Source organism: Triturus cristatus, chromosome 9 (genome assembly GCF_964204655.1).
Source record: "Triturus cristatus chromosome 9, aTriCri1.1, whole genome shotgun sequence".
NCBI lineage: Eukaryota > Metazoa > Chordata > Amphibia > Caudata > Salamandridae > Triturus > Triturus cristatus.
The window spans coordinates 614,217,654-614,230,575 of NC_140592.1; the positions used below are offsets into that span (position 1 = coordinate 614,217,654).

Below are 12,922 nucleotides of genomic sequence, written 5' to 3' on the forward strand. Positions count from 1 at the left end.
AAGTCTGGGTAGAAATGTACCTCCATGTTGTCAAGCTTGACCAGTCCCTGTTGCCTGGAGGTCTGGAGGATAGCATCTCTGTCCCGAAAGTTAAAAATCCGGGCAATGAGAGGCCGCGGCGGGGCACCGGTCTTAGGTCTGCCCCCGGGGACCCGGTGAGCACGCTCCACCGCAAAAAGCTTACTCAGCCCCCGGGGCTGGAGATGGGTCAGGATCAAGTCTTCCACGAAAAGATCCGCCGCCTCCGCCTCTCGTCCCTCCGGCACCCCCACAATACGGACATTATTCCTCCGGGCCCGACCCTCGGAATCCTCCAGTCGCCGGTCCATCAGGGCGCTCACCTGGCCAAGCCGGCGCACCTTTTTTTGGAGGGCCACCACGTCTGTCGTGAGGCTCGTTGTGGTGTGGGCCAGGGAATCGACTCGGTCGTTCGTTTTGGACAAGTCTGCCCTCACAAGGCTCATATCCACCAGGACCGAGTCTATTTTTTGCGCTAAGGTGTCGAAACGCTGGTCCACCGAGGCCTTCATCTCCGCGATGGCGCCCATGACGTCCCGGAGGGTCAGATCCACCAGATGAGCAGATGCCTCCGTCGGGCCCACCGGGGATGCACGCGATGTCTCCGGAGAACCCTTCTGGAGCGTGTAGCGGTCCATACTGTTAGCCTGGTGCGCCGTGCCACGGCGGGTTGTCTTCACCTTCGCCCGGTCGCCATCTTGTTTGGTGGACATGCTGGCTCTTCCACCGTCGTGCCAAGCTCCCCGAACGGGCCGCTATACCAAGTCGCTGGTGCCAGGGGGGGGGCGGGGGCGACCACCGAACCGCAAGTCAACCCACCGCCGGCGGGTCAGTCGGGCTCCAGGACAAGACCACACCGCCGCACCCCGCTCCACAACCCGACCCCGCTTGAGAGCAAGGAGGGCGCAAAAGCGAAAGTGAAAGTGCGGGGTACGCGAGCTGCCCAGCCCTGCCCGCCGCTGTTATTCACTTCGTCCCCGGATCGCCCCACTACTCCAATCCGGGGGGCCGGCGAGGAGAAGGCCGCAACCTTCGATCGATGCTCCCACCGGTGTTCGGGGTCCGATTCGAGCCCAAAAAACGGGTGGCGCCTCAGCTCGGGTTCCCCGACACAGTCCCCTCAACAAGGACAGGATATCGCCAGGATTAATTCAGGAGGTCGCGGAGGTCCTCGGGAGCCTCGCACCTACGCGGCCATCTTGGTTGCGCGCTAGGCTCCTCCCCCAGCTCATTTATTTTTGATCCAAACTACTGCGTATGTAGCGAAAAGCCACAGAAAAACATAATCGAGAAGGGTGGCTCTGGCATTGGAAATATATAATGTGAAGGCCCTAGGGACGGTTCTATATGTTGAGAGCTGTGGGGCTATTCAAGTACACAGTGCCTTTTCATATTGGAGCAAAGGTTTTTAAGAACTCTACTGAATCTCCCTTTAAGTACACTGTTGATCCCCCATATATATTTAGACTTGGCCCAACAGAAAATTGCCCACACGATTGAAAGCAGAATGTTGTTATATTGGTATAGGCTATAGTCAACACCTACCCTCGATTCCTATCGGGAGGGAATCAAAGATCTTTTGGTCCCACAGATCGCATGGAAAATACCGTGGCTCTGTGCCATTAAGGCCCTCCTTCACAGATTGAAATTGGACAAATATTGGACCTCACCAGATAGCATGTGTTTGATTGGAAATACTAGTTTAAAGTGACTATTTTGGGAATGTGTGACAATTGATAACTTTGAACAGTGCGAGGGCTCCTTATCTGTGTCTTTCACTGACTGGAATCCAATGACCTTTTACGAAAGTGCTATTGATGAAACTGTCCCTCTATTAGCAAAGAAACTCTTATCTTCAATTTAAGTATGGCACTTTACCTATAATATCATTTACTTGTAGATGGCAACAGGAAAATGGTCCATACGATGATCTGTATGCAGGCTGTGAAGGATGCTCTCAGTCGCTTATCCATGTTCTGTTTTTTTGCCCCTTTTATAAATACATATGTGCAAAATGGATTGTTCCCCTGTGCAAAAATCTTGGTTGTAGATAGCTTCAGGAAACGTTCAGAATATTGCACCGTGATACTAGTCATGTGGTAGTTTTTTTTCTGGCTATGTTTTTAAAGGCATTTTGTATAAAGTGCGCTAAATTACTACAGGCTGCTACTGACTTTTGAAAATAATTATTTGATGTTTGTGGGGTTTTGTGGTGGGACATTTTCTACGCTGTAGTTTTTATGCAATTTTTTTTCCTTTCACACCTTTTCATAGTGGTTTGTGCCATGAATGTCTGTGGTTTTTATACTGTCTTTTTATTTATAAATGGATATTTTTATTTGCCCTTTTATGTCTGTGTATTGTGGCTGTTTTGTTTGTCTATACTTTTATGATCCATAGAGATCAAAATAAAGTCCTATGGTATGGGTCAGTGCAAAAGTCGTAGACGTGATGCTTATTTTTATAGAGTGATCGAGCAATTATTAGTAGGCATTTTAGAGAATGTGCTTTGGTGATGATGTGACTTTGTTTTGTAGTAGAGTGAGCAGTATTTTGTGGTCTTGTAGTTGGTGTATCCTTAGTGAACCAGTACACTTACATGTGCTGCCTTCCATGACAAAGAATCCAAAGTCCCTTCTGTGATCTCACACTTCAACAGCAATGCGGCGTTTTGGTCCATCTTGCTTGTAGAACAAGATCGCACACTGCTTTATAGCTCTACAGATTTTAAGGAAGAAATGCATATGTAGGCATATCTTTATGTAGTCCATAGAGATAACAAACTCCTAAACCTAAAACAGTGCAGCCAGCATTTGTGTTCATATTTGGCAACATTTAACAGGTTAGTCTTTGAAGCCAATTGGCCTGAGGACAAAACGGCATACTTATTTTAGCAAGGACTTTAAGACGAGCTAAAAGACTTACTTGCCCAGGTAGTAAACCCCCAACACCCCACAAGTTGCACAGAACTAACTGAACAAGTAAATACATCAGAAATTATGTGAAAGACTAACGTACAAATCAACATTTAGTTTCAAAGAATCAAATGGAGAATCACATTTATTTAAAGGAGTTTATGAAAAACAATTTGAAGACACAAAGCAGCGCAGTGAATATTGGTGCTAAATAAATGTGCTCTATACTTTCTTTAGAGGTCCGCGGCCCAATACAGCATGTTCTCAACAATCATATAGGGTCTGTGATTTTAAAGTCAATAATGATTTGACCCCAATAAAAATGGCAGAATCATCATCAGGTCTACAACGAGCCCAAGATAGAACTGAAACAGTAATAGAGAGAGAGTGATCAGATTGAGCAAAGAAAAAGAAAAGTGAGCCAGTACAAGTCATAGTCAATACTCATGAGACCGTACTTACATTATGAAAGGTAATGCAGTTGTTAAAGGAGGGGGCCCCTGGTGACAAGCCTCAGAAACAGGGTGGGCGGCAATGGCCTAAATAAAAATAAATGTAAAGAAGAGCTGCTTAAAACCCTCAATATGGGTGATACTGGAGAAGGGGAGAGTGTGCAGTAGTATGAAAGGCACTGACCGGAGCTGAAATTATGCTGGATACCCATTGGGCAATACTAATAATAGGGTGTCCCAGTATCATGCAGAACCTGGGGAATATCAACAATATATAGACAGTGGTTCTGCCATGGGGAAGGAATTTCTTCAAAGAAATAACTTCGTCCTCTTGGATGTAGGACCATAAATCAATGATACCCACAACACTGACCATAGACATAAATATCAACTACAAATGACAAGGACTCAATTCATGCTGAAAAGATTGTGTCCGATATATTGAAATTCGTATATCATATGTCATTGAATATATAACTTAATAATATAAGACAGGACCGATACACATTGCACAACTCCTAACAATAAAAATACAAATTTGTGACATAAAAGTGTGGCTGAGACAAAAAGAACCAAAATGTTACAGATAAATAAAACAAAAACTTTTTACAGCGTCCAAATATCTCAGAAGGCCCTAAATAGAGATGTGAATTCTCTTTCATATACAAGCTTTATCTATTTTGGCAGAGAACGCTTATATGATTAACGCCGACTTTTCGACCCCTTATACAGGAGTGTGGGTAGACAACATCACCGTGAGGTATTCATCAGGACTGTAAACCAATAGTGTATATGGCCTGTCTGAGAAAATTCTCAGGGAGATTAGTAATGATATTGCAGGTGAATCGTGCACAAGTGATTTCTTTGAAGAAATTCCTTCCCCATGGCTGAGCCACTGTCTATATATTGTGGATACCAATAGGGGGCACCAGTCGGCCAGCAGTAGGAGGCACATGCATGGTCTTGGAGTCCCAGATTCCTTCATTTGGCTCAAATAGGCCCACAAATAAAATAATGGAGGGGTGTTGGTAGTGCTGACTGGCAGCATGGATTACTTTCAGGACAATGAGTTCTCCAAGCGAAGTATGAGAGGGCAGCATGCTAGTTAATGTAGGTGATAGAAAGGGAAGAAGGACTAAGAGCTGAAAATGAAACTGAAGACAGACTAGGCCCAGGGACAGAAAAAGAGAGGAGTAGTGGTCACCATTTTGTAATAGTTTAAAAGACATTGACAAACCTTAAAATGAAACAGCATAAATACACTTACACCAGAAATGTAGACAGTGCAATAAAATCATATGCACATTGTCAAAAGAGCCAACCAGGTAAGGGCAACAAGATTTAAGAGTCCATATTGTTTCTGTATGAGGAGAGTTCATTTTAAATCAAGGATGTCCAATCTTCCTCAGAATTTAGATCTGTGAGTTAAGTGTCCAAAAGAGCATTTAAGGCAATTCCTCCTTGTTTAAGAGGGATTTGTTATCTCCTCTTCTCTCAGGAGTGGAAATGGTGCTCATCACTTTTGTTGAGCTCACTCTCTAGCTCGTTGTATCCCCCAGAGTCCTGATGAACCTGCCATTTTTATTGGAATCGAAATGCCTTCGACTTTGAAAACACGGATCCTATATTACTGATGAGAACTATATGACTGATGAGAACTCGCTGTAAAGAGCTTTGCTGTTCATGTGTTTGTTGATACCCTTGTCGATCCATCATTTGCGTTAATCTCTTCCAAAGAGATCACTGAGCGTGTTTGTTTTGCTCCAATATTCACTACGCTGATATGCGTCTTGAATTATGTTTTTCATAAACTCCTTTGAATAAATGTTATTTGCCATTTGGTTCTTTGCAGCTAAAGTACAAGGGACCAGTGTTTTTTTTTAATTATAACTACAAGGAAAGGGATCACAACCTTTGGAAGAACAGAGCACCTGCTTGTCCGGTTAGAATGTGGTGTAGGGAGGGTGTACAGAGTCCCTGTAGTTCGCCGACCCTCCTGACCAAGGTAAGGACCACTGGCAAAGCAGTCTTGATGGCTAATAACCGGAGAGGGCAGTTGTGCAGTGGCTCAAAGAGTGCACGTATTTAAAAGTCAGGGCAAGGTTTAAGTCCCACTGGGTCATAATGCTTGGTCTCAGAGTAAACATGTGTTGCAAACTTATTGGAACCTAGGCAAAAAAGGGTGACTTGAACAAAGGAGGTTGGCCCAGCAACCACAAGACTCACTGAAATGGCAGATAGGTGCCCAGGGCAGAGCCCTGTTGCGCCGAGAATAGAACAAGCAGAAGACATCCAGTGGTGCAAGTGATAGGGTATCCTGCCGATGCGCATGATGGTAGGAGGGCAAACTAAAGGGGTTTGGAGTCTTCCACTGGCTGGTGGGGGTGGGGTGGACTAACCCAACCTGGCTACTTGTCCCATCTGAGCTGTGGTACCCGCTTCCTGGGCCATGAAAAAATTGAGAAGCCTGGTGACTGGGTGGGTACGGATGTGGTTGTAAACCCCTTCCGTAGCCGCGGAAGGCGGGCTGGAGTAGGCGAGGAGCCATGGAGAAGCCCAAGGACCTGGCTGTAGCTCTACTATCCTAATAGCACTCCAGCGCTGAGTCCACTTTCTCTCCGAAAAGGAAGAGCTATCAAAGAGCATGTCCATAAGCAAAGCTTGGACATCACCTGAAAAGCCAGTGATTCTCAGCTAGGACAGTGAGTCTGTCGTGTCCAGTCCACATAGTATGGTGAACTGTGCTGCGCCTATCCCGACAGAAATAGCTTTGGAGAGTATGGCTCAGGCCTTCAGCAAGGCCATTAGTAGCGCTTGCGCAACCAAATGCCAGATCATATGGGTGTATCGGTTCAAGAGGCATGCTGTGTTCTCCGACAAAGTGCAAGGCTGGTAGAAGAGTACATCCTCTTCCTAAATGTTTCCAGCCTCTTGGATTCCCTGTTCAGTGGAGTAGAAGTGAACTTTCCCAGGGATGACTCTAGAAGTGGAGGCTTGGCCCACCTAGCTCTGCGGGGTGGGGTGCTGGATACGGAAACTGAGGTCATCAGGAGCGGGGCGTTGGTGTGCATTTGTCCCTGTGCCGGGCTTGGAAAAGGCCCAGAGTAGCACATCGGTAAGGACTTCATTAAAGGGGAGTAAGAGTTCAGATGGGGAGCGACTCCCGGCGGAATCACCTCTGTCAAGACATTCGTCTTGACTGCCACTGAGGAAAGCTGAAGGTTTCAAGACCTTTGCCGCCCTAGGCACTGCCATAGCAAATGAGGCAACCTCCTCCATAGCGACAATAGAGGGAGAGACCAAGCCAGTGTCCGGTGAGCTGTCTAACCCACTGGCATCTGCTAGTTCCTTATACCATCATCGTTGTCCTCAGTATCGTCTGTGGTGTAAAAAAGGGCCCTCAGACCCTTCCCATTCACCTCCTTCTCCAGGCCTGTCGAATGAAAAAGGCTGTGGTTCCGACCTGGATGGCATGGTCCTAGTCTGTGCCAAAACCGGCATTGAATGACGCCCGCCAGGCTCCGTGTCCAAGTCAGGAATGACAAAGGGGATAGCACTGCAGTCGGCACTTGAGTGGGCGCCAAGAAAGGGGTCCATTTCACAGGCAGCTCTGTTCCGGATCCACCACAGGATCCATGGAGCGCAACTGGTGCCGAGGGCGGACCAATCTGCAGGGATATAGTGGGGACCAAGCCCGTGGGGCCCAAAGGAGCTCCAGAGTGGTCGGGCCATCCAAATATGAGGTGCATGGCCTCATAAAAATCTTCATCTGGTTGGGGGGTCGGTGTCACTCCGGGTCCTGGAAAGTCAGTGAAGCACGGAGTGGACCCCAGATAGTGTGACCTGGAGTGCTAATTTTCCTGCGCCTCATCTGAAGACTTAGGAGGGCATGGTGAAGTTGGAGATCTCTTCGACTTTTTGGATTTTTTCTTGTTGTTTGACTTATCTGATGACTTAGAACAGGATGACCACTGCCAGGTGCGGCTCCGTGAGTGGTCCCAGGGATTTCCATGTGACCTGGATCTTAAATGTCGCAGGGTCGTCAGATGTCAGTCAGCGAGGAGCTTGAGGGAAATGCTCCCTCAGTGCATTCGGGTGCATGGAACAGCAATCCTCACAGGTCTCGGGATTGTGGTCCCTCTCCAAGCACTACAGATAAACCAAGTGTGGGTCTGTCACAGACATCTGCCTGTGACAGGCACCACATAGTTTGAACCCAGGTTTCCTTGAGGACATTGTCTCACCAGGAGAGAAGTCTCTCAAAAAGCCTATATGGGCACCACACCCATCATTCATAGTGTGGCTGACGCGGAGCTGGAAGGCGCAAAATACCAGCATGCAGGGTACTGGTTGAAAACATCCAGATCCGGTCTGATGCCAGGGGGAATATTCTAAGATACGGAGTTATGCGGCTAAAAGTCTCTATGAGATAGAAACTGACGTCCACTGGAGCGGTTGTGCTTTTTTATGGCTGCATCGTCACTTCCAGGGCAGAACAAGGTCAGCGTGGAGCCACAAGAGTACACCATCTACAGGGTTATGGATACAATGCTTTTTAAATCTTCTGGCTCCTGTCTCATGCCTGGGATATTCTAAAGGTAAGGAATGGAATCGGTGGATTTTCACTATAGCTCTGCTGTCTGTTTGGTATTGGCAACGTATTTATGTGCAATTGTTGAACGCAGGAAAGCACTTTAGTGACAAGAAAGGATAAGTTACAGTTGCACATGTTTGCTGCTATTGGATAAAGGGCGCTGGGCTGGACTTGGGGCTGTGGGGGGTATTGCATCGCCTTGTCCTCATGTTTAATTAACTCATAAGCGGTGGAATACTATTCTATGAAAATTGTACTCACTGATGAAATTGTTTTTGTTATAATGTCATTTTATACGGTCAATAGTATTTTAGTTAATTAACACATTTTTTAAAGAAATGAATGTATTTGTCTGCATTTCCTTTTATGCAAAGAAAAATTGCGATTAAAGTATAACTGAACTGAGTATCCACTAGAAAGAACATTATCGGAAGTAAGTAACATGTTCTTTCTGATAAAGTACAAATAAATGTTGGAAATTTGCATACCTACAAGATGGTTCTAGACAAATCTTGTAGGTCAAGGAAAGTGTAATTCTGTACATTTCATAACTTCTGCTACATACTGAAGACGTACAGTGCGAGTCCTGCATATATTATGTTAAGAAAGTTTAAATATGTTCTGTTGGCTCTTTTTTTAAATCGGTGTATGTATTTTCTAAAGGTAACTTCTTGCACGGATACTGGATGCGTTGAAGAACAGCTACAGAAGAAGTCTATATTCGCCAAGGCCTTCCTTTCTATTCAAAGTCAACTGGACTCTTGTGGATGTGACCGTGACATCGCTCCTCAGAACTCTGATGAACTAAACTCACTAGTGCAAGAAATGAAGAACAGTAAAGAAAATGCCGTCGCTGTTTTAGAAGGCTATTATGAACTCATTTTGAAGATGATGCAAAAGAACATACATCGCTAGGATTAAAACAGTTTACGTTATCTTTAAAAGGATTACCTATTTTGGAGGTCCGTCTAGATCTCCATGTCTGCAGTGGGAGAGTAATCACGTGGTCTTTCCAGTGGGACACACGGTCTGCTATAACAAGCGGTCTTCGCCTTCTCTTTAAGCAAATTTGGTGAAGTGGTTGGAGACACATATAAATTACGTGTAACAAAGAGGTAATGGTCTGTTTTTTGGAAGAAAACAATGTGGAACCATTTATAAACGTTCAAAGTCTGGATCTGTCCTGCCAGTCAAAGTGTGAATTGTTGTTATTTACAGTTTTCCATGCCCATAAAGGTTTGTCCAAGTATCATTTCCACAAAAAAGTTGAAAATTTAGATATTAGCTGTACTGTATAATACTCAAAAGCTAAATATACCTTTTTCTGGCAAATGGTACAACATGAGAGGTCCTGTAGTTCTCTAGGAAGGCTTTAGTTACGACTATTATATACTTTAAAACAAATCATGACACTCGGCAATGCGAATGTTAACGTGTTCTCTCCCTGAACATCAGAATGTTTATTTTTTAAGATGACTTGTTAAATCATACAAAAAGGATTTTACCGAAAAAGCTGTAAATACAATTCTTATGTGAAAAATGGACATGCTGCATAGAGTTGCTGTTTCAAACAGTTTTTTAAACCACTGCATGTGTTTATTTGTAGATATGTGCTTCTAGCATTGAAACCTAGTGTAATAAAGTTAACGCCTTGTACTGTTTCATTTAAATGACCTTTTTATGAAGAAATGTATAATATTCGCAATTGTAGTTTTTTTTTGGTTTTTACTTGCGTCTGATATGGTATTTTATGTTGGTACAGCTGCTCCCCTACAGCGCTATAACATCACTCATATACATTTATCGATGTATTAAGGTAGAAAACTGACTTGCGCGTGCTTCCGGCTGCACATTTGAATTGTTTTTGTTATTAAGATTTAAAAGTATTTAAGATGTAAATGTGTAAAAAGAAATAAATACATTTTGTTGCAAGTAAAATGAATGTTTATTTCAGTCATACAAACATAGTTGGTTAAACTATTCCCAGTGTATTTAAGTTAGAAAGTCAAAATCTAGGAAAAACAGAAAGAATAATTAGATTGTGAATTATGTGGTAGCAAATAAGTGAAAGAAAGTGATTACATAAAATGATATTTTTTCTTGTTTTCTGTAATTGCAAATATTGTCTGCATATTCGTTTTAAAATAGTTTGTTTGGATGTGTTGGTAACTATATTTTCTCTTATTGCATGTAAGGCCAAAGAAGTTTTGCACACTAATTATTCAGACATTCCTTAATACATCTATTATGAAAATAACTACGCTATTATATAATATTTCTGATGGACACTTCTGACCTCCAATTCCTCACCTGTAGAATTTTCCCCGGTGCCAGACTGGATCTGGAGATTTATTCAGCAATGTTCCCCGCATGGTGGGAGATGGCATTGTTTGGCCCAACGGTGACTTCACACTGCCCCGGAAGTGATGGAGTGAAGTCACATATAAGCCACACCCCTGCTTGCTGATATCTGATAGAGGCTTCTAGCTGCAGATTCCTTACCTTACCCAGGCCTCTGACTGGATCCGGAATATTTTTGTGAGCTGTACCCCTGCGTGCTGGTAGAAGGCATAGTTTGTTTCTAAGTAGCATTACCAGTGCCAGAAGTGAGGGGTGCGGTGCCTATATAGGCGCCAGCTCAGTGTGCTGATGTCAGTTATTTTCATTTGGTGCCAGTCGGCACAGATGCGGTAAGAGCTACACCTATTTGCTTTTTATTGACTGACTTTTTTTTTACCCTTTTGTCGAAGATTTTTTAATATATTCTCTCCTGGTGGGGCAGTGATGTCCACAAGGAAGGCTGGTTTCAAGCCCTGTGGCGCCTGTCACCCACAGATGTCAGTGACAGTTCTACATCTCGTCCGCCGTTGGTCTCAAGCGGGACCAGGGTGTCAAGACCTGCGTTGATTGTTGCGCCATGCACCCCAAGGCCTTCAGAAAGTGGTCTCTCAAACTCCTTACTGTTCAATGTACGACACCACAACGGGCTCGATCCCAGTCAGGAAGAAGGTCCTGGAATTGTTTGCGGAGCCATCCAAGCGCTCATCGTCAAAGTAGTCTGGACTTTCAGGTGAGTCCCACAAGTGTAAGAAAAACAAGAAGCCGAAGAGGTCTTCGAGTTTGCCCCGTCTGTCAAAGTCATATGTCGAGACGAGGAAATGTCTGCATTCGAGGCCTGGTCCAACAGTTGAGCCTGCGTCTGGGCCAACTCTGCGCCTCCCAAGCATCCGGGAGCAACCCCTACCCAACTCAGTGAATTTTATGAGGCCCTGCACCTCATATTTGGGTTGTCCGTTCCAGCTAGAGTGGCTTCAGGCCATGTGGATTCTGGAGGGGCTCCTTCTGGTTTTCTGCCTGTGTTTTTACCCCCGGCACCTGTCGGGCCCATTGGATCTATGGATTGATTCGGACCAGCGCTGATCATGTCACTTAGATCTTCCCCCGTGCCGGCTCCACTGCCGATGTCCCCAGCGCCATACTCATCCCCGACTCTGACTCGGAGCCAGATGGGCATCATCCAACGCCGACTGGAGGCATTCCACTCATGTTGGAACCCATGCCCTATTCGTTTGGGCTAGGACTTGGGGATGATTGGGAAGGGCCGCTGAACCCTGATGAGTACCAGCTCCTGGATATCACTAAGGACACCCAGTGTGAGAATTTGGTTGATTGCAGTGAACTGGGAACCTTCCAGATACTGGCTTGGTCTCTACCATGGCTACGGAGGAGGGATCTTTATTTGCTATGGTGGTAAGGATGACAGCCGAGGGCCTGGACCTTCAGCTACCCACTGTGGCTTTCAAGACAAATGTCTTGACAGACGTGCTTCAGCCGGGAGTCACCCCCTCCGAACCACTTCTCCCATTTAACAAAGCTGTTACAGACGTCCTACTCAAGGCCTGGTCCAAGCCCTTCACAGGGGCTCCTTAAATAGGACAATTGCCACCTTCATCGCCCAAGGGGACACCAATTTCCTCACCCAGCACCCTAACTCAAGGAGCTTAGTGCTGCCTGTTGTCTCGGAGGAGGCCCGAGCCATACTCTCCCAAGTTATTGCTGGGAGAGACGCAGCTATGCTCACCATAAGCTGTGTGCTTGATATGACCGCTCACTAGGCAGAGCAGTTTCATCTTTGGTGGCCCTTGGTGCCATGTCTGGTTGAGAAGCACTGGCCTTTCGGGGCATGTCCATGCCTTTCTTATGGACATGCACTTCAATGGCTACTGCCTCTTTGGTAATAAGGCAAACTCGGTGCTGGAGCACTTCAAAGCCAGCAGGGCTTCAGCCAGGTTCTTGGGCCTTTCGATGGCCCCTCGCCAACCCCTGTCCACCTTTCACTCCTTTCATGATTGCGGACTGGCCTTCCAGCTGTGTCTATACCTGCCCAGCCACCGCGGCCCACAGGCTTCCCGGCTATTGCGTGGTTGAAGACCTGGTACCCACTGACCTCGTGGATCAGGTGGCCAGAGGTTGGGCCAGTCACACACCACCACATCAGCCCCCTACACCACCTGACCCCCAACCCTGGCAACCCCACCCTCCAAGCCTCTGTGACCGTAATGGGCATCCAGTGGGAGGCAGGACACGCCATCATCTGTACCACTGGAGCTCAATAACATCTGATAGCAGGTTTCTCCAGATTGTCCAAAATGGCTACTCCCTCCCCCTGTGACTACCACTCTACCCTCATCACCCTCTTTTCACAGGCTAACGGATGACCACATCACATTACGCCGCCAGGAAAAGACCGCTCTCTTTACCAAGGGAGCCATAGAGAGGGTGCTGGCATCTGAAGTAGGTCATGATTATTATTCCTGCTAACTTCTGGTGCTTAAGAAGGACGGAGGCCTTCGTCCTATCCTAGATCTGCACCCTCTCAATTTCTTCCTGATAAAGGAGAAATTCAAAATGGTCACACTCGCTTAATCTCTGTCTGCCCTGGA

General features: G+C 45.9%; 1 protein-coding gene across 1 annotated transcript in view; it reads left to right on the forward strand.

Moving 5' to 3' along the window:
* WDR62 (WD repeat domain 62) overlaps window positions 1-9,911 on the forward strand; it is a 699,214-nt gene extending 689,303 nt beyond the window's left edge. The window contains exon 31 of the mRNA XM_085625650.1: window positions 8,643-9,911. Within this exon, the coding sequence (XP_085481776.1) occupies window positions 8,643-8,894 (252 nt within the window). The 3' untranslated portion in view covers window positions 8,895-9,911. The remainder of the gene's footprint in view (window positions 1-8,642) is intronic.
* The last annotated feature ends 3,011 nt before the right edge of the window (window positions 9,912-12,922 follow it).